At 35.7% G+C, this 22,885-nt stretch overlaps 1 protein-coding gene across 5 annotated transcripts in view; it reads right to left on the bottom strand.

The window, feature by feature from the left end:
* The window catches only part of LOC116295577 (uncharacterized), a 63,746-nt gene that overhangs the window by 37,619 nt on the left and 3,242 nt on the right, over positions 1-22,885 (bottom strand). For 4 of the 5 annotated variants that reach the window (XM_089039710.1, XM_089039708.1, XM_089039709.1 and 1 more), the window contains exons 2-18: positions 22,737-22,865; positions 22,284-22,537; positions 14,919-15,009; positions 14,238-14,627; positions 13,114-13,220; positions 11,337-11,622; positions 9,712-9,905; positions 6,342-6,520; positions 5,782-5,954; positions 5,374-5,457; positions 4,651-4,829; positions 3,812-3,875; positions 3,413-3,520; positions 2,206-2,483; positions 1,884-1,986; positions 995-1,216; positions 593-709 (exon numbers count right to left, since the gene is read on the bottom strand). In XM_089039710.1, coding sequence (XP_088895836.1) covers positions 593-709; positions 995-1,216; positions 1,884-1,986; positions 2,206-2,483; positions 3,413-3,520; positions 3,812-3,875; positions 4,651-4,829; positions 5,374-5,457; positions 5,782-5,954; positions 6,342-6,520; positions 9,712-9,905; positions 11,337-11,622; positions 13,114-13,220; positions 14,238-14,627; positions 14,919-15,009; positions 22,284-22,537; positions 22,737-22,865 — 2,958 coding nt within the window. Of the gene's footprint in view, positions 1-592; positions 710-994; positions 1,217-1,883; positions 1,987-2,205; positions 2,484-3,412; positions 3,521-3,811; positions 3,876-4,650; positions 4,830-5,373; positions 5,458-5,781; positions 5,955-6,341; positions 6,521-9,711; positions 9,906-11,336; positions 11,623-13,113; positions 13,221-14,237; positions 14,628-14,918; positions 15,010-22,283; positions 22,538-22,736; positions 22,866-22,885 lie in introns of those variants that run through there. The other variant, XM_089039712.1, reaches the window with a different exon arrangement.

The raw sequence follows: 22,885 nt of genomic DNA, 5'->3' as shown, positions 1-22,885 counted from the left end.
TATATACGCTAAAAATACTGCTGTGACCAACGGTTCAATCGTACGATAACGAACTACTGTATCCTATACCTGCCTCGTGACCGCGTACGTAAGCGTACGTGTCGGTTATTTTACGCTTACGTAAGCGGGCACGAGGCAGGTATAGGACACAGTAGTTCGTTTATTTTTGGCGTATATAGACGGGAAAACAGAAAAAATCAAGCCAGCACATAACAGAACAGATAGATAGCAGTTTAAACAGTTTCTAACGGCTAAAAAAAAACACCAATCTATCGGAGTCTAACGCCTAAACAACCATCAATATTTGTCCTAGCACCCTTAATAAAATAATACGCCTTTCCATGGTTACGATTCTTTGTTTCGTACAACTATAAACATCTGATAGGTCAACCCAGTCACGTCAAGCAATATCCATCTAAACAAGACAAAAAAAAAACACAAAAAAAAAACCACAAAAAAATAAAAAAAACCCTTACAGGAGATGTCTGGCTCATATAATCCATACTCACAGTCACACACTCCATCACACGTGATAAACCATGTCACATAAGATAATCCAAGCAAGACAGCACAGAGCTACAACAATACTTACAGCAGATGTCCGGCTCGTCTGATCTATCCTTGCAGTCCCGCACTCCATTACACGTGACAGACCATGTTACACAAGATCCATCCAGACAGGAAAACTGGTTTTCATTGCACACGTTACCTGTATCAAAGGTAAATAATTTTTAATTTATGTAAATGATCTGGAAAATATTATATGCCCTTGGCGGGACTCGACTCTGCTTTTCTGGCAATCCAGTCTGATCCACGCAATACAAGGACCAGCCAAGTTGAAAACCAAACCGGGGAATGAACCATATGGCAACTGTAAGGGAACAAGAGCAATATTTTGTCTCAGCAGTTAAAAAGGTTATATTCCATATGAATATTTCAGGTTTTTCTTTATCCCTATATTTTGACAGATAATGCAATTATTATTTATACTAACCACAGCCTGCTTCATCTGAACCATCTGCACATTCCTCTATTCCATTACATAACTTAGTAACTTCTAGACAGTCTCCATCCGGGCATTCATATTGCGATGATTGACATGCGCAATTCCTTTCATCTGACTGATCTACACATGCGTAGTCCCCATCGCATCGTAACTTGGATTTGACGCATTCGCCGTTGTGGCATTGGAATTCATCAGCCTCGCAGACGTGTCCTGGGATAATAAAAACGCATTTTTTCGTGATTTCAGTATGCAGTGGAGGGAGCTCATGAAAGAAGCTCCATATCTTTATTTTTTGTAGCAAAATTAGAAAGAATAGTGGCAAATACTTAAATTAAAATCAAGGGGAAGCAAGCATGTTTTAAATTCTTGTTATAGATATTTTTGCTGGTATTGTATTATGAATGATGTTGTTTTCCTTCTAAATCTAAAAAAATGAGATCTCACTCCAGGGCCCTATAGGGTGGACGGCGGAAAGGCTACAGGTTTTACAATCGACTTGATAAGGCAATCGATAAATTGAATAGGCTATTTTTATCAAACAGTCGCTTGCTAATGTGCCATATTGAAAATTGAAAAAAAAATCATTTCAACCACTCGTTTCTGCTGGGTGGCAAAAAACTAAATTCGAAGGTATCTCATAAGAGAGAAGAAAGTATTTCGGAAAACGTTTTGGATATCACATAGAGTAATCCATCCATCAAATGTTCTTCTTTTAATGAAGAAAGTCCATTTCTGTCATCCATTGGCAGTCACGTCATGTTGTCCTGCAAATGGCCTATTAGTATTTAGATGTTGGTTTTTGAGGAGAAAGGAAAAACAAGCTCGATTACGTCTGAGAAAAAGGATGGAGTACCAGGAAGAACTACTACGCCCTCACCTGGTGTAGCATGCTTCGGTGTTAAAGAACATTTTATTGTCGAGAGACGAATGTCAGACACGGCAACACTGCTGTTGGTGTCTGTGTTTCCTCGCATCTGAATCTGATGAATAAAATCAAAGCATTATATAGAGCAGCATATCATACAATCTTAGCGTACTAAATTTACTTCTATTAATTAGTATTTGTTACTAATATGTTTCACACTTGTAGAACCGTTTCATCCCTTGAGATCGGCCCAAAGTTAGGTCGGCATTTCAGCATTGTGGAAAAGATAACGTTACAATGACTTCACCCCAGAGGCTCAGATGTTCAGACTTACAGAATCTTTTAATAACGTAGTATTATTTGCCTGGCTGATTAAGTAGGCAGGCCACGGTATTGTTGCTTCTTTCCACTGGGAGCCCTGCATTCCTCTTAAATGCCACAAAACTGTCTGATTATAAGGTGTATAAACGATGACCTCCAACCGGGAAGATTCGTGATTATTTCGATAGCTGAACTCAAGACAAAGTCCTATAGACCGATAGATTAGCTGGGGCTGAACAAGGGGACTTTGTAACAACGCGGTAGTGTTGGCTTCAGCTTGCAGGTGCAGCCCTATGAGACGAATGAAAAAAGAAGCAGGCTATTATACAGATATTTTTTTATTACATAGAGATTATTCCTCTACTAGCTGTGTATTACAACTGGATGTTTTTGCGAGTGAAAGCGGCCGTATTCCCTCAAGTCCGGTAGGCGCGAGAAAAATACACCTTTACGAGTAAAATTACCCGAGTATAATACAAAACTAGTAGTGTAATAAATTTTTCTATTGTGTGATATACCAAAAAAAAAGAAAAATAGAAAGAGTGCCTGAAAAGCAACTATTTTTATTGTTGAAGATATAGAAATATAGATAAGTTATAGTGCTTGGAAACGAGGTTAATTCATTTCATAAGTGCTATGCGGTCCACATATTCTTATCTTTGCATCACAATTACCGCTACATAACATCTATTTCACCCCGGCCTGCTCTCAGTCTGACCTCTAGCTTAGCTGGTAGAGCATCGGTAGTACAGTTCCGAAGGTCGTGGGTTCGATTCCCAGCGAGGTCGGAGATTAATTTTTCCGAATTTAATTCCAAGGGCTTTCGCTCGGAATAACCTCGTTCCCAAGCACTATAACTTATCTATATTCTATATCTTCATGTATTTCATAAGTGCTATGCGGTCCACATATTCTTATTTTTATGGTTAACAAGCAAACTTAAAAGTCACGAGCTCAAACAACTGACGGCAGCCGCACAAAGGAATAGGAGAAAATTTCAACGCGCTGACATCAGCAAAAAAACCGTTCAAAACCGGTTCACAGACTGTGTATTATCGCTCTCTAATTGCACTCGTATGAGTATGTCGTATAATGAGTAGTAGCAATGCTGGGTGGTTGAGACAAAGGACAAAACAGACGGCGCATATGCTAAGTGATAAAACTTGCTATCGCAGACCGATGACGGATCTTTTCATAAAATTACTAGCTACTAGTTTTACCTTTGTTATTTGCAGTTTTTTCAACAACCCATCCCATGTGTCCACCATCGCCTTTAATTCTCCATGAACATGACTCATCTTGGTAGAAACAGCTATGGAGAACACGAGCTTTGGGGCAAAAAAATACATATATTTTTATATTATGTGTTTGGTTTGATTATCAGGATCATCCAGATCATGAATTTCGACCAGTGCGACTTGTGTGGCAAACAGGGAATGCCTTGTCTCTTTGCCACATGACTGTATGGGTCGGTGTCACCTCACCAAATGCGTATCTTCAACTTATACCTTATATGTGTCACGAGACACATATCTTGGTGCTTGCATCTTATCTCATTTTCACGTTGCATACGTGAGGTTTGACTCAAAATAGTGTTTTCCTTAATGATGTGTTCCTACCTTTGATTTCAAGATCTCTAATAGTGTGACTGTTGACGCTGGTGTTGGATGTAGACTCTAAAACCTAGACCAGGATCAAATACATAATATTTAAGATTAAAACTCTCGTAAAGCACATTTCCTTCAACCCTGGAATGCAAGATGATTCGAATACCTCGAAACGAAAACCGCCATTGGATTCAAATAAATCTAAAACGTTGCTTAACGCACCAGTAGAACACTCTTTAGTGTCGTCCCCTTTATCGTGGGACAGGCCTGATGGCAAGTCCAAATGATCAATATATGATTTATTGCTATCCGTCAAATATATTTAAGCCGAGCCAATCAGAATCCTTCTTTCGTCCACAAACGAGTTCTTCAAAATAACAAGACCTGCTGGCAAGCGTTTCCTTCTTTCCCCTCCCCCTACCCCCACGTTCCCTTTGTTTCGATAGGTCCAATCTTTCTGGCAAGCACGTAGTCGAACCATGAACCCCAAAACCCCGATTCTTCCTCAAACCCATCACGAGAACGCTTACTCTGCAGGCTACAAACGTATGGACGTTTAAATCAATAGGACACCATTGGACCGTGCAAAGGGCTATTAACAAGAAGATGTTGCACAAACAACGAGGAAACCAGCCTGAGCAAGATGGTTTAAGGACCCGCGAAATGTCAAAAACCTCAATACTAAAAAACGCTGTAGAATCCCTAGTAACCAGTGTTGTATGTGTAATTTATGGCACACAATGAAGTGAAATCATGGCTTATCCAAACCAAATACTCCCACAAGCAGGCACCATCTTGGCACTGCGTTACTTTATTTTTTGAGTCATAATGAGTGCATAATCGTCAAGTACCTTAATGTCATATTTCCCGGGATGATTTTCAATGACAAAGCTTGCTGTATAGTTGTACCACTGGCATGTGGTTGACAGGGAAGAGTTAACCATGAATGTATAACCTAGTAATTGAAGCCTGACTGATTTTGAACATGATGCGGGGCAGTAGATACCATGGCAACAGAGGCGATATGACACTGAAATGAAGAAAAGATGAGTTTACAAAAAAGCCTGCAAAACTTTGCCAGGCTATCAAGTACAAATTTAACTACAAGAGTGATTCCTCTTCACGTGGGGAAAGAGTGGTCATAGTAATACAAAGTAGTGGACAATATTTCCATTTTTTACTTTTGGCTGTTATAGTCACAAAAAGCATTTTTGTGCGGTTATTAAAATAATGCAAAGCTTCATGGGATAGAAATGCGAACGAGCATTGCAAATAAGGCATCGGTTACATGGAAAATAAGAAGAATATCAGTTGAAAAGCCATAGTTTTTCCATGTTATGGAAACAATAAAATGAAAAAACATTGTTGCAACATATTAGCATGTGAACTGGGCTTTCCTTGCTCGCTTTTCATTTCCATGATGAAAATGTTGACATCATTTGTGAAAAATGCTATTAAAGGAAACTTTGTTTCAATAGCCAAATAAAATTCTTCTGCTCGTTGACAGTGTTTGTTTCTTTTTATTTAGTTTTCCTGTCTAATACTATCTTGATAGTTTCTTTTTAGTGGCATACTTGAGATATTCATTGTCTGACCCACGACTACCGAACGTTGTTTCATTGGCGGTTCAAGAATTGTAGTGTTTAGCATCTGGAGACCTGAATAAAATGAAAAGAAAAAAATAGATACTTTAATAATATAATATACTCCACTTCATTCAACTCCACTCCACTCCACTTCAAACCAAGCGTGGCGTGGCGTGGCGTGGCGTGGCGTGGCGTGGCCCACCGCACCGCACCGCACCGCACCGCACCGCACCGCACCGCACCGCACCGCACCGCACCGCACCGCACCGCACCGCACCGCACCGCACCGCACCGCACCGCACCGCACCGCCACGCCACGCCACGCCATCCCTTCTAGTTCTCGTCGACCGCTTTTTCTATTTCTTTTCCTCACAATTAAGATAATAAAATAAATACCTGGAAGAATCCAAAACATACTGGGAAGGCTCAAGGGTCTGTTGTTTACTCCATTGGGAGTTTTCCAGCCAACACCAATGTAACCCATTCCGAATAGCTCACTTTTGACGGCCGTTTCTAACATGTACATGTGGCATGAGTCGAGGTCCTTGTTATGCGTTTGAAAAGAGTATCTTGTAGAGAATAAACATGAAATGCATATCATGGATTTACTTTTTTTTTTAAATTTTTTAAACTTAAAGTAATATAAGATGAAGTGGAAAAAGGGAAGCGACGTCCCGTAATCAGAGTCGGCAACTTGGGATCGATTTGTTTTAGTACTTATAACATTCCCCTTATCCCAAGCAGCTCAACTCGCTCACTCGTTTTATTTTGCCGAATTGAATTTGGTAAACATGACAGCTTCGTGCAATGTTTTCCCACTTCGAATCACTATTTGAACAATGAAATGATACTCTAGAGAATGACACTTGGTCTGAACTGGGAAAATATTAAACCCACGGTAAAGAGGCTTACTGAATCTGTTGTGTATGAAGTTGTGTGTGTCAAACAAATCTTACTTGGACCACCGTCCATAGCCAGTATATCGAGTCACAAATATAAGTTGTAAAAGTTCTTGCTTCTTGTACTCCAAATCTTCGACAAAGAAAACGTCGGATAAGCTCTTTAGATTTTTCATCCACACCTTACATTGATCGCCGCACGTGGCATAAAATATGTATCTTCCGTCATCTGGGGCCTGTTCAGAAGTAATTCGGAGCAAAATATTATCATACTGTTATTGATTCGGTCCAATCAGTGAGCCTTCGCTCAAAGTCAGCATTAATAAAAGTAAAATTCTTTTAAAATTATTATTAAAGACCATGGAAAACCATTTAGCTTTTTTTTTCTTCGAATATACAAAAAGTCATGATACTCTTGTGACACAAGATATACTATATATTAATAAAAACAATAATATATATTCAGGCACTGCTTAAAAGCGGAGCTCCCAATACGAAACTCACAGGTAGCCAAATTTGAAAAATTAAAGATAACTACAGACAATCCAATAAAAGGTCAAGTTTATTGAAATTTAACTTGGATGTCTTTCTAAAAAATACAAATTTCGGAGATTTCCTGAACTTATTACATGGACAAATGAACACGGCATATAAAGACAGACTAGAAAACTGCTTGAAAAGGTGAGCAAAACATAATAAGCTTATTACTTTTATTTCTCTTACAAACCAATGTTTGTTTATCCATATTAAGAGCTTAGGTCTTTATAAGAACCGTATTTTCACCGCAATGAAATTAAGAAAATAATTGATTTGGTAGCATCAGAGAGAAAATTGAATGGAGGTCATAATTAACTAAACTTGTAAAATGAAGGCACTGAAATATCTTGAAACCAAATGTGTTATCAGTTAAAAAATGGTATTCAGATCCTAATTATTCATCAAAATATTTTTATTCCTTTAATAGAAGCATAAACTACTTTTCGATAAGCTTGAAAACTTAGCCCTAAATACTAGATTTTGAGATTTAATTTTAATTCTTTTGTTTTGTTTTTTTTCATCTGTTTTCATGCGCGAGAAGTTATATGGAAATCACAAACGACAGAAAAGTTTTCGAAAAACAAAGTTTACATTCAGTTAAGTTTCTTTGTCAGTAAATTGGCATTTGTAGATGTTTTTGAATATTTTTAGCTTATATTTGGTACAATTTCATATCTCATTCAATATTTAAATAAATTATCGATAGAAAGATATAAAATTATTGAATGAAAGTCTTCTTTTGTTTGCCAATGGGACCCCGCGATAGGATTCAAGCAAAGCTTCATTCTTCTTGAACGAAAAACATATACGATAGTTGGTTAAAAACAACCGAATTGTTAAAGATTTACAAAGCTAAATAAAGGACGAATATTTGTATATGTAATAATATGATTTCGAGTTCAATTAGTGATTAATTTGGACGAGTTAGTTTTTCAAAGAGTTGGTAATTGCATGAGCCCAAAAATCAGGACAACACTTAGTCGTTCAAGTTCACGCGCGTAATCAACGTGATGTCTTTATTGCTTATTGGTTCTGACAAATGAATTAAAAATAGCACAAAAATTGTGCAAATTTTCCGAAAAAATCAACGAGAAATGTTTTGTTGCATTTGTGTTAGAATGTTGCTTTGTCAGGCTTTTTTATAGAAAATACATGGGAAATAAGCAAATGAAGGCCCAAACCTCTTTTTCTAATAAACTTTTTGCTTTGGGTTAACACTTTGATTCCACTTTCATCGGTCATCTCCACTTCCAAACAACCTAAACTTTCTGAATAACAAGATTTTAGCCTTGTACAACGGCATTTCTTCAAGAAAATAGTTTTTGGCTCTCACTGCTTGAATACGAAAAGAATTCTCTCTTAATAACATACATGAAAAAACTTATAAAAAAAAATAAATAAAAAAAGAGAGAGAGAGAGAGAGAGAGAGAGACGTAAATATGTGAAATATTAAATGCATAAGCTTAATATTTTATGAAATTTGTTCGTTCAAAACCAACTATATTCAAAGCGATTTTGGTTTCAAATACATGTAATTCAAATATTTTCTAACTATTTTAAGCGAAAAATTGGCTATATGTTTGTTGTAAAAAGCTTTTTTACTGCAGTAAATCTGAATCACTATGAATTCATGAATAAATTTGGATTGGCTGACTTTGCAGCTAACTGGAGTTGTAAGACTTATATCGAAAAACATTATGCATGACAGTTTTCGAAAGTGTTCAGAAATATTTGAGGCTCAGCTTGGGATCTATAGACCAAAATATTGTGTAAGCTCTTACCACATCGTGTTTAATTATCTTGCTATTATCTTTTTCATTTCTGTTTTAGTTTTTGTTTTATTTCGGCAAAGAATCGCTCGAGTATTATCTTTAGATCGGCTGGCTCATTTCCCTCAATTCATGTCATACTTTGTTTTCTTCTCACTATTTCCTCCATATATTCAGCAATATCGATTTAATTTTACTTATGTTTTCTTCTTTGAACTGTTTTTTAGTTGTGTGATAGTAAAATCCGTAAAATCTTTGCTTACTTTCACCTAAGATAAAATGGCTGCCATAACCCCCCCCCCCCCCCCCTCTCGATTTGCTTCAAATTTTCCTTGAATTTTTCGTCATAAAAATCTGCTATATTATTGGCAGAAATCATTTTCTATTGTTTATTATCCAATCAAGAGCGAGGATTCCGTTTGTAATTATCATAATTTTTTTTGCACTGAATTACCTTTTTTGCATTGTTTTTCAACCAATCAGCATCAAGTAATTTTTGCACTTATATTATTAGCTGTAATATTTGCACTCTGGATTATATTTCATCCAGCATTAAAATAAATTAAGCTTATCAATAGAAATATTAAAACTTCCGAAAGAAATTCTTTGATTTGTCGATAGAAATTATTGTCATAGAAAATAATAATATACGATTGTTTGCTAAAAAACACACGCCTGACTTCTTGCAGAAAACTTCTTGATCCATCTTTGACTACATGGAAGTTGTTTTCATTTGTTGTTGTTCTATAACTTGTCGTGAAGCTATTTTCTCGGTACATTTGAGTGCCGCATTTGCCAGTAGTTTCGCTTTGACATCAAGCTGCATTCCTATGTTGTGTACACGGACGTACGGACGGAAGTGACGTAGTAGTCAAGCCATGAAAAATTAACTCGTTGGTTTACCAAGTATGGTGCTGCGCTCGCGCGGGAGCTCCGCTATGAAAGAATTAGCGCTGATTTTCAATTACTGACTTTGCGTTTTTGCATTTTGTAAATATTGGTTTCATTTGCCAGGCAAGGTGATTGAAAAACAAATAAATTTGCCTATAATCAGTTTGCATTTGTACGAAGAGATTTAGTTTTAGCTGAATCCTAAATATTTTATTACTTGAGCATCTGACCTGTATAAAAGAAGTAAGCCGCTGACCATAATCATAAAAAACAAAAAAATTATTGTCGAAGAATTCATAGTGCGTTTCGCTGATATCTGGAGAGTCGTATCTTTTGGGGCTTTTAATGAAGGTCGACAACTGGTCGCTGTAACTAATGCTATGCCAAGCTTCCGCTTTTACTCCTTGAAGATGTTCAAGAGAATCTATAAGTAAAAGTTAAATATTAAATTAGAAATAAAAAAGACGAATGCCGGCTTTTCTTTTATTATGTTCTGTATTAAGGTAGTACCGGATCTTCAAAATTCTTCTATGAATTTTTTTTTTTAAATTCTGTCATTTGATGTTCATTGTTAGGGTATTCAGATTATGAAAAAAGAGAAGGGGGTCACCATATTGGTTATCGAGATATAAGGCTTCAAAAAGGAGGGATTTTTCAGTTTTCCGCGCGTTTTTGCCGAAAATCTGCCTCCTCTAATAAATTCCAATTATTCAAATCGATTTAACAAAGAAAAACAGAAAACTGTTTTAAACTATTAGTGTTGAGTCTAGAAAACATATCTAGATTTAAAAAATCCATCCAATCTTTTGCAAGTAGTGTAAAAAGTTAATCCTAGAAGCGAAATTGCTTGTAATTCGGCGCAGTTATGTGCGCGTGTAGTTGCAAAAATGTTGAAACTTCATGACAATTTCAACTATGAATTTTTTTCTTTCCGCACTAAATCCAAAGAATATGATATCTAGCTCCGAATGAAAAGGGAAAAAAAGGGGTCACCGTACTAATAGACGAGCTATGAGCGACTAAATCCAAGTTTTTGGTCAAAAATCACAAATCCTGTCCGCGGGGGACTGGGTTCTAGTACATTAACCTCCGTCTGAAACATGTCAAATCGTCTTTGTAATCTCCACAGAATCTAAGACGTATTTCGAATTGATTTTGAGAATAACATGTCAAATTCATTTTTTGTTACTTCATTTTTACAACGTTATGAATTTGTTGTTTTGAATCAAAAGAGTGATCAAGTCAGGTAATGAAAATCTAAGCATGTTTCGAAAACATTTCATTTTTGCCTCAAAAGTTCCATAAATTATCGAAATAATTTGTTAAGTTATAGAAAAGGATTCAACTTCTGACATTATGTATATCAATTTTCAAAACAGCGCAAATAAAGGGTAAAAAACAAGATGCGCGAAATGGAAAGGTCCGGAACTACCTTAAATCAAGGATAAAGCAGGGTGACGAAAATCTAAAAGGTGTTAAAAGAAGTACGGGCAGTGGACGAGCTGTTTTCGCATTATATCTTTATTTTTAGTTTGTTGAAGGGAAAGGCACGTTTTTTATTGGGGGGATTTCAGCGTTGGGGGATTCGCAGTAAAGTTCTTTAATAATTATTGTAGCCCTCCCCCTTTCACTCACTTTCTTTCACTTTCCTGTAGAGTCAAACCGTTGCAATAGAGACATTCAATAAAACAGTACCTTTCCAAAACAAGTGCTCTTTTACTCAACGAAGCATGGAAAAAGCTGTCTTATCATAAAGATAAAGAAATAAGGGCTTGGTAAGGTTTCTTTCAAATTAATGAGAAATAATTACTTGCTACTAAAGACTCGGTTTTATGTTTTGCTTTTTAAATCTTACCTACAGCGTTTACAATAACTTCACATAGTGATAGCTGAATCTGTTTTCCATGATTTTCTATGCGAACTTTATGAGCACGTAAAGGAGGCTGACACAAGAAAACACGTGAGGTTTTCTTTGCACGTTGGTCAGTAGTCTTGCATGAGACTTGAATATTCAAGTCATAAATTCTGACTGTTATGTTAGGCAAATGGTCGCCATATGAACAGTTCTGTCGTGTGGTGACGTAGACTTTATAGATGAATTGTGAACCACAAAGCTTCATTTCCAGCCAGGGATTGTCTTGCTGAAAATGATCATTAAATCAACCAAAGTTTTTTTTTTAATTTTTTATTATCATTATTCCTTAATTGCTTGCTTGATTCCATCCCTCCTTCTTTCCTCCCTTCCTTTTATCCTTCACACACTCATATGTTTATTCAACAACCACTTCTTTTTCTTTCTTCCTCCATTTCTTTCTCCTTGGCACCCTGCATCTCCTTGATTGTTAACCGCGTAAGATACCAGCATATTACACTCAATAAATAGCTCTTAGCTACTCGCTTGGGCCATAAGGCAGTAGAAAAAACTCGGTTCATAACTTACGGTGCGGACCGAACAAACGAGGTTAATCTAAGATATTTTTTATATACGGCAAGGAATTGAGATTAAAAAGAGTCGAAGCAAGAAAAAGTAAAGTTTACAGCGCATGTGAAATGACAACTACATTGGAAAGGCTTCCTATACGTGCCACAAGTCATGTAGTGTTTGAGTCGTTCAGAAAGAGGTCTAGAAGTTTAGTTTACTTTGAATGAATTTAGTTATAGTTTAAATTTTTCTGAAATACTAGTTAACAAAAGTGAGGCTTTCTTTTGCAAAACATGTAAATGCAAAGCAAAAAAGGCATATCAAAAGAAGACTTCAAGATCTCAGCATGAGTTGAGAGAAAAAAGCTGTCGTACTTCAAACTTCAAACTTTTAGACTTTTAGACTTTCCTGCCTTTTATTGGGAGAAAAACTTAAAATCTATCCAGAAATGAATGAGAAGCTTCGAAAAATTACGGCTCGCTGAACATGGATAGTTTTTCGTCACTTTTCAACGTTTCGACTGTTTGAACCAGGCCGCCATATGCACATTGGCTGAAGTCATGAAGACGGCAAACATTCGACTCAATTAAAAAAGGTACTGCCAATTCTCTTGTCCACAAATGCATTAAAATTCAAATGTGGATAAAGTATTACCGAAATATGGAAATACTTCAACAGCGGATGAGCCTAGAAAACTTCTTAAAACGTTAACAAAACAAACCACTGGCTTCTTCACCCGATCGATTCAGATAAGTTCAAACTTGACGTTGTAACCTTACTGAAATAACAAATTTACGCTTATTCTTCTTGTAAAACTATCTTTATTTCATTTACTGAATTAGCCGCTATTCACCATCCTTTAGTTTGTAGTTTGACCTAGTTTTAGTTTATGTTTTTCTAGGTTTTTTAGTAGTACAAAGTCGCTTAACTATAGTGCTGTTTAGAGCCTTGATCGACAGAGTTGTGGCTAGTATGATAAGTTTTACATTAAATGCCAGTGACTTTCAGTTATCTTTAATAGTTAATTAAGGTTTTCCGACAATTTTTTTTTTTTTAACGAAAATTTGAATGTTTTAAAAGATCATAAGTACGTACACTTAATGAGTGAACCATTTCATTTTCCGGTCCGTACCGTAATTTATGAACCGCAAATTGACCAATCATAGCGCGTGAAATACCTTGTCAAATAATAAGCCTTATTATGTGTTACCTGAAGAGTTTTGGCACATGTCTTGTAATCTCCATCAATAGCGAACGTTGCAGGAAAGCCTGGTACGTGTGAAGACAGTGATACGGTGCTGTTGTGTGCAAGATTCACTGAACAAAAATAGCGAAATGCGTTTCAGCGTTCATGATAGCTGGTAAGCATTTTATTCAATTAACACTATCCAATCTTTATAAAACAGACATTTATATAAAATTCTTTCAGGCTGAGAGCACATGGTGCTCAGTGTTTATGAAGTTTTTTTACGGACAAATTATTGAAAGGGTCTACATCGATACCATATATAATACGACATAAACGACATCAATGTTATACGTTCGTAAATCCATTCCATTGGAATACATGCTTCTATTATTAATTAAGCTAAAACATGAATCATACAACTAAGACGCGGTGGGGAAACGGAAATGACTTGCGGGAACACGGAAGTGACGTCGTTTTACACAGGCTTCTCGCAACCCGGAAAATACTACAAAATGGCGTCAGCTGTTGCAAGAATATGGCTTCCAGATACAGAAAGATTCTTTACGGAACTTGTGATGTTCATAGAAAGAGCACAACAGCTACGAGCTCAACATTTTGTCAATAAAAAACTTCATAGTGTTTGACTTCCATTTGGGGAACCAAAGATATTAAAAAATTGAAAACTTTTATCAGCTGAGCGATTGATATCTGGTAATCGCTAAGGAATTCCGAAATGAATGGATTTGTAAAAGTCAATCAAAAGCGTGCAGTAACTGAAGCTTGACACGAAAGAGCTCTTAGAAAACTGAACCGCAAATAGGGATTGAATATACCAGCATCGAATTCGATGCATACTAGTTTTGAAAGCCATATAATCATTCGTACAGGCTTTAGCCTTTATAAGGCAGCCAAAATACCATTTAAATTCCGTGATTGACTTTATTTATTGGCATTATTTAACTTGCGCAACCTTTACATTTCAGTTGATTTTTGCAAACTATTTACTTTTGAAGGATACTAAACCTGTACGAACGAGTCTTTAGTAATAAAACACGGCCGCGGAATTTACCGAATGAAAAAGGAGAGTATTGTGCTCGCAAGTAATTTCTAAGCAATTATTGTGTATGTGATAAAAGAGTACCCACCAGAAAGTTCGATGGATGCTGCAAACAACTGGGTAACGCTACTTGGTCCAGTACAATAGGTAGTATCATTCTTTAATGATATCATCTGTGGAGCAGACGTTCCTCTGTCTACTACAAAGAAGGGGAACAATCCTCTTCTGCTGGAATTGGACGAGTAGAAGAAATCCCTCGGCTCACATGGAAACGTCTGTCGAGGTATGTATTCTGTTTTGATGATTCTGAGTCCTGAATGGTCTTGGCATATTAAATAGAACTGATCATGATTGTGAATTGGTTCTTGCTGGAAATGGAGGCTATATTGGAGCGACCGTGGACCAGGTGATGGTAGGCCTTGCTGGTCCATGAGACCATGATGATCCACATCAGCATAAGTATACAGTTTTGGGGGAGCTGCAAAAAAGATATCTTGGTTGATTTCTCTGACTAACGCTATTCATGACAAAAAATGAAACAATGAATGTGACCTTAACTCTATTTACAAAAACATGGTGGGTTGGTGGGTTGGTGGGTTGGTGGGTTGGTGGGTTGGTGGGTTGGTGGGTTGGTGGGTTGGTGGGTTGGTGGGTTGGTGGGTTGGTGGGTTGGTGGGTTGGTGGGTTGGTGGGTTGGTGGGTTGGTGGGTTGGTGGGTTGGTGGGTTGGTGGGTTGGTGGGTTGGTGGGTTGGTGGGTTGACCTTTTACCTTGTTTTGTGCAAACGCCAGGATAAAAAGCAATATCATCGATAGCTATGTCACCTTCATAGCTTTTCCCGCAAACTCCATCTATTTCCACCTGACAAACAAATATAACAAAATGAATGTGCTCTTTTAGTTTCGATCAATTGATAAAAGTCTTTCAATCTCATTATCTGCTCATTTTGGTTGTAAAACACTGACTATCGTGTGCTGTCACACAGAAAGAATTTTATTGAAAACTTACGATTCAGCTGATTCAACATTCTGCACGATATAGAAAAAAGAATTTAAACCCAACAATATTCGACAAATTGTGGATGAGATTGAACATGATATCGTAAATTAAGACCATGACTATGCTATCGGCAGCCGAAGCAATAGGCTGATGCTGATAAAATGGCCGAGGTCTTGATAATTTACGATAGATAGTATGCGAAAAACCAACTTATTAATTGTTTTACTATACATTTTGTAAAATATGAATAAAGATTTCATTCTCCTAACGAAAAAATAGCATACATAATTGCAATCTCCATTTTGACTTGAGTGAGCAGCATAAATGTAATATACATATTTAGGCACTGCCTAAAAGCGGCGCTCCCTTTACGCAAGTCAAAGGGAGCCCAATTTTAATAAATCTGAAACGTTAATCGGGAAAACGATCTTCAATTATTTTTTTATTCGAAATGAAGATTATGTCTTCCAAAACAAAAATAGGTACCCCATGGGTACGTGAGTCTACGGTGCATGAGGTATATGTTTTCATTATCATTATTATTAGATGGTCTTTGAATAAGTAGAGTGACTTACAAAAACTTATGGGGAAAAAGTGTAATAGGAAGGAGAAGACAAAATAGGAAAAAGGCTTACTAATAAAGAGTAATAAGTTTGATGAAGTGTGTTTCAGGGGGTTTATGGGAAGCACTCCGAAATAAAATATATATCCAGTCAACACAAATTAGAAAATGGGAACATTTAGACATTTAGACATTTTTAAAAAATACAACAAAAAATGTACAACATTATTAAGTTTAGGTTTAACACTTTTTATTTTACCAAAACCTTTTTTACCAAAAATTTTACTGCCACAGCAGGGCATTTCTTGAAATAAAAACGCCATTGAAAGCTGTTTTTCACTAAAAGAAAGTGGGTAAAACAAAGTCCGTATTAACGAACGAGTCGGGTCAAGTTCTATCGATTGCTTTTCATAAGTGTTGTGCTTGCTATGAATGCTGGGAAGCCTAACTCACTTCATGTCTCGATGCTCTTATAAGGCTACCGTTGACTCAACAACTACATATTGAAATCGAATTGAAATACACTACATCGTTTTCTTTGCGCGAGTAAACTCTACTACTTACTGACTCTCCTACTTAGGAATTTTGTACACAACTCACAACTCACTTAAGGGACCTTATTAACATTAAGAAAGAGAGTAGATATAGTTTACGTTTAAATAGCAATGGAATATTACTTGAACATGTTAATTTTAAAACATATAAGACATTAAGAGATCGATCATTTATGGTAGCTGTACCTAATTTATGGAAACAGGCTACCTTCGGAGGTCAGGACAGCTTATAGTGAGACTAATTTTAAGAAATTATTGAAAACTTTTTTACTTAATATGGCTTTCGCAGATTTTTTTGTTATCGTTTATGTCGCTAATAATTTTATACCATTTTTTAATTGTATATTTTAATATTAGTATAGTTTTAGTTTTTTATATATTTTTTACATTTATATTAAAGCGCAAAGGAAAATACCCCAATTGAGATTTTTTTTTTTTAAATAATAAATACTTTATTACAACAAAGACGTTTCACTTTACAATATACAGATATACACATAAAGCTATACATAACATTTTCTGTCTCTTTTCCTTATATTTCTTATACACGTTGGTAATTTTTTTCATTATTATTATTATTTTTTTTTTTAATTTATTTATTTATTTTTGTTACCGACCTCCTCCCCTACTGTTTATATGACATTTGAATGTTTTTGAAGAAGAAAACAGAGAGAGAGGGGGAAAAAAAAGAAAGTGACATTTTCTATTAAATTTAGATTGTTCTTCTAATTATTATTGTCGTATATAATAGACAATGCAAACAAACAAACATACAAAAAAATACAACAACAAAAAGAATATATATTATTATTTTTGCACTGTAAAGACTCAAAAGAGAAACTTATCTTAATCAATCTACACTATTTGAAATATCTTTGCTCAAAAATTTAGAAAAAGGGGACCACTTCTTTTCGAAAGATAGTTTTGCGCATTTTGATTTGGATAAAGCAATTTTTCTTTCTAAATCGAATTTAGCTTTTGCGTGCTTGAGAAAAGTTTGGAAAGTATAACATTCCTCACTTATAAAAGCATAAAACATGTTTTGCTTTGCAATCAAAATTAAATGATTTATCAAAATATTTTTTTGATGTTGTTTAGATAACCATACATTATCAATGCTGTAGTGATCTCAAATTCAGCTGTAGGAGTAATTTCTAGCCACCATGCTTTAAATTTTTTCCAAAAAGATTGAGCTCTTTTACAAAAAATAAAGAAGTGCTTAGAAGTATGTTTTTCACGATCAGTACAAAACGGACAAATATCGTTTTCAGTGACGCCAATTTTAAATAAGTAGTTTTTTAAAGGGAGTATATTGTGAATAATTTTCAACTGAAACATCGAGAGTTTAATTTCCTTTGTTACAATGAAAGGGAGTGAATATACCGTACTTAGTTCGGAAGGGTTGACACCTTCCTGAAGAATCACAGGTTGATTTGTAGGCGGTAAAAAATCCCTGCACACAAAATTCTGTCTTATGGATTTTGCACTCATTTTGGATAAATCGCAATAAGTTTTTTCATATTCGAATTATTCGAATTTGGAGGCCGTGTTTAGAAGCTTCTTAACTGCACTCACTACTCCCTGGTACGTGAGATTTGCACTATACAAATTCAATAAATTATTAAATTATCAACTCACCACCAGCCCCAACCCCTCCCCAAGGGCTAGTTTTTGTCTTGGATAACCTTCGACAAAGTTTTCCATGATCGACATTTTTAAACTTTGAATTCCGATCCTGGTTAAGTTTACTTAAAAAAAAAAAAAAAAAAAGCGAAAGGTAACTACAAATAATCCAATACAATATCAGGTTTAGTGAATTTTACCCTTGGATGTCTTTCATTGAAATCGAAAGTTTGGAGATTTACAAACTTTTTATGGACAAATCAAGACTATGAAACAGACTTGAAAACTGGTTAAAAAAAGGTGTGCAAAACATAAGCTTAGTTTTACCTCATTTACATAACGATGTTTGGTTATCCATATGAAGAGTTTTATGTTTTCACAAGAACCGTGTTTTTACTGCAATAAAATTAAGAAAAACTAGACGGATATCTGCGTGAACTCGGACTTCATAGCAGAAAATCGAAAGAATTCTTCGTGGACATTCTGCTCTTGTTCGTCATATGTTTCAGAGTTTGTACTGGTATTCTACTGGGTTCACGACCACGTCTATATGCACGACGATGCTTATTTGACTCAAGATAAGATAGTTTGATACAGTAGTCATAGCATGGTTCACGATAAAAGGTTCATTATCATTCACGATAAACGGTCGACTCACTCGTAATTCTCGGACCGACCCGTTCCGAAAACGCTCTGGCACCTTTTAGTGTGGGTCTACCGCGGAACGTTTGTGCTTTTGTATGTGTCTTGAGCGTGTTAGACTCCATATTATTCATTACTTGAAACAGCGACGAGTCCTTCGCCACATCCGACACTACCCAAGCATGTGCTTATGGCTGATTCTACGCATGCGCATAGACTTCGATTTGACGTATGCGCTTTAGGGCTTCGAGGGCGATTTGTGGCTGAATCCCGAAAGCCCGAGTAATAAATGCTTTGGTAGCATCAGAGAGAAAACTAGCTGGAGATCATTAACTGTCTAAACTAGTCAAATGAAGGCCCTTAGCGTTAAAACCAAATGTGTCAGCTAAAAAAAATATTTTCTTATTCTAATTCTTAATTAAGATATTTTCCTCCTTTCATAACTCGCCTTAACTATTTTTCGAGAAGCTCGAAAACTTAAGCTTACTAGATTATGAGATTTGATTTTACCAGTTTTCATCTGTTTTCATGTAAGAAAGATACGAAAATCACAAACAACAAAAGTTTTCGAGAAAAAATTGTTTATTTAGTTAAACTTGACGGGAACAACTGAGACATAAATAAAAATAGAAATAATGCAAAATGCAATACAAAATAGCATTTTTTGTCAGTTAATTAACAAATAAAATACATTTACCGTGTTTGCAGGCACGATAATGCAAACCGAGATGTGAATGGGAGAATTCGAGAGCAGATCAGTGCAAACACGAGCCGTAGGCGAGTGTCAGCGCCTGCTCGAGAAATGTATTTTATTTGTTTTATAAAATTATTTTCTTCAAAAAACAAAATTAACGAAACACGATTGAATAAAACAGAAGAATTTAGTTCAAAGTTTTAATTATAAATTCTCCTTACATACTTGTGCATTTGCAATAACCAATCAGATTGCGAGTTTCATCGACGCCTCCAAACATGAAATTCAAGTCGAATTTTTTTTATTTCAAAGCGAGAAGAAGCCAAACTTTAGCGACTTTCTCCCTTGAGAAAAAGCCTTTTACAAGCAGATCTAGATAGAATAATAATTCCAAAGCTTAACTAATGGTTTTAGTCATTCTAGACTGAAAAGAAAACACTATTTTGAGAGCTAAAACTAGCTAAATTCAAGCTTGATTTCCGTCGGTGTTGTTTAAAGAGTTCGTCGAGATTCTCCGAGTTCAGGCTGGCAAATCTGGATTTTTGTGTTTTTGCTGGAGTCTCGTCTGGTGTTTATACTATTTCAGAAGCTTTTTCAGGTTTACTGGAGTTATGACTATTTGTGTACAAGTACAACTTCCAAACAAAACTCAAATTTTCCCACCAGTGTCGACGCTCGTCACAACCGTGTTTGCAAAGGGAAATGCAAACACGGCTCTCGGCCAATCACAGCACGCTTACTATTTGAATTATCTTATAATTGGCATTTGTAAATGTTTTTGCTTTTCAAAGTGAATGGCAAGCGACCGCTCTTAATGCAATAACATATCTCTCAAAAAAACAAAGTTAAGCTTATTTGTATTAAACTATACTAGCTAGAAAAGCTCAATAAATAGCGAATATTTGGTGTAATTTTATATCTTATCCCATACATAAATCAATTATCTATAGATATGAATGATATGATATATATATATAGAATGAAAGTCTTTTTCTGTTTGCTAATAAAGGGTATATGCCTTGTAATATGCTCTGCTTTTTATAGCGGAGCTCCCGCGCGGGCCTTCGCGGGCTTCAGCACCATACTTAAGAAAAAATGGTAAACCATCGAGTTGATTTTTCATGGCTTGGATGACGTCACTTCCGTCCGTCCGTGTACACAACTCAGGAATCCCGCTTGATGTCAAAGCAAAACTACTCACAAATGCAGCTCTCAAATGCACAGAAAAAATCGCTTTAGGACAAGTTATAGACCAAAAACAATTTTAAAAAATACTTTCATGTAGTCAAAGTTGGATCAAGAAGTATTCTTCAAGAATTCAGGTGTGTGTTTTTAGCAAACAATCGTATATCATATTTTTTGACAAGCCATTTTTCTCGACGAATCGACAAAGTAAAGACTTTCTCTCAAAACTTTTTATATTTCTCTAAATAAGCTTAATTTATTTTAATGCTGGAGGAAATATAACACGGAGAGCATATTACGACAACAAATATTCGTCCTTTATTGTTGTTTTTAACCAACTATCGTATGTTTTTCGTTCAAGAAAAATGCAGCTTTGCTCGCCTCCTATCGCGGGGTCCTATCGGCAAAACAAAGAAGACTTTCATTTAATATTTTTATATCTTTCTATAGATAACTTATTTAATTATTAAATGAAATATAATTTTTTACCAAATATTCAACTGTTTATTAAGCTGTTTGAGAAAGTATGATTATAAAAATGAGCTTAAATTTGTGTTACTGAGAGATGTTATTGTATAAAGACCTAGACTTTCACTTTAAAAAGCTAAAAAACATTCAAAAACATTTGCAAACGCCAATTTACTGACAAAGAAATTAGGCATTTTATTTCCTATTTTGTCTCAGTTGTTCTTGTCAAGTTTAAATGAATGTAAGCTTTGTTTTTGGAAAACTGTAAAAGACCTAATTAAGTGAACCTTATTTTTTGCTCACCTTAACCATTTTTCAAGTCTGTTTTTTAGTCTTGATTTGTCCTAAATCTCCAGATTTTTGATTTCGATGAAAAACATCCAAGCTAAATTTCACTAAACTTGATAATGTATTGAATTATCTGTATTTATCTTTCGTTTTTTTTTTTTTTTTTTTTTTTTTTTTAAGTAAAAAAGATTCAAAGCCTAAAACTGTCGGCCTTGGAAAACTTTGTCGAAGAATCTTCCAAGAACAAAACTATCCCCTGGGGTGGTGATGAGTTGTGTACAAAATTCCTAAATGGGAGAGTATACCCGCGCAAAAAAACAAACAAAAACAAAAAACAACAGCAGCAACAACAACAACAACAACAACAACAACAACAAAACAATGTAGTGCATTTCGATTCGATTTCATTGCATGGTTTTTATCATGAGAGAAATTATCTTCATCTCGAACAATAAATAATCGAAGATTTTTTCCCCGATCTTATTTTTGCCTTTCAGTCTCATTCAAATTCGTCTCTCTGTGACTTCCGCATGGGGAGCTACGCTTTTAGGCAATGCCTAAATATATATATTATTTCATTCAGCATTAAAATAAATTAAGCTTATCCATAGAAATATTAAAAACTTTGAGAGAAAGTCTTTGATTTGTCGATTCGTCGAAAAAAACGTCTCATGCCATAGAAAGTAAAAATATGCGATTGTTTGCTAAAAAAAATACACCAGAATTCTTGAAAAATACTTCTTGATTTATCTTTGACTACATTTTCAGTTTATCTACTGTTGGGCTATAATTTCTCCCAAAGCGATATTTTCTGTGAAATTTCCGAGTCAAGCGGGAAATCAAGCGAGGCCCCTGTGTTGTGTACACGGACTTACGAACGTGCGTACGTAGGTATGTACGTGTGTACGCACAGACGGAAGTGACGTCAGCCAAGCCATGAAAAATCAACTCGATGGTTTACCTTTTTTTTTTTTTTTTTTGAGTATGGTGCTCCGCTGAAGGAAAACCCACAGGTAATACATTTATCAAGTTAAATTCACAGGATGTCAAGGAGGCTGAAGGCCCTTGACAATCAGAAGCGAGATAGTGAGTAAAATGTTGTGTTTGTAAATATTCATACCTGGTATTCTTTAGTTTCCAGGATATCAATGAGTGTCTCATGCCAATAATGTCCTTGTTCTCCGCCTTTAAGCCAAAGGAGACGAAGTGAACCATTGTTGTTGGCGTAAATGGCAAGGTGCCCTATGTCAGAACCATGCATGTGATACCAAAGTGTCATGCATTGAGGACCTCGCATTCGGGGGCTTATAAGCCGAGCTACTTGGCCTTTGTAGCGTGGGGATGATGTCTCGATGTATAAATATACCCCATATCCTTAAACACGCAAAAAAAAGCATGTTAAAAAAAAAACAGATTACAATTTACGAGAATGAATGTTACAACTTTTCGGATTTGGGTGTGATATGACTTGGTGCAAAAATAATATATATGACTTTAAATTTATTTTTTCTATACAAAATGTGAGGGAAAGGTCGACCAAGAACATATATTACAATTTTTTGTTTTGACATACCGGTAGTGTGATCCCTGTTTGGTCCAGTAATGAAGCTTGCTGTTCGCCCAGAATAACGGGTCCAGTTGAAATCGTCTTCGCCCTTTGCGTTTGTCCAATTACACATATTTCTCTCAAAATCACAATCACCTACATAAGTCAATAAAAAT

This window comes from Actinia tenebrosa, unplaced genomic scaffold (assembly GCF_029948245.1).
Source record: "Actinia tenebrosa isolate PJP-AT-01 unplaced genomic scaffold, QUT_ActTen_1.0 PGA_scaffold7__59_contigs__length_16204524, whole genome shotgun sequence".
In the NCBI taxonomy this organism is placed as follows: domain Eukaryota; kingdom Metazoa; phylum Cnidaria; class Anthozoa; order Actiniaria; family Actiniidae; genus Actinia; species Actinia tenebrosa.
The sequence above is the reverse complement of the archived record's forward strand: the minus strand, read 5'-3'. Positions and strand labels throughout refer to the sequence as shown.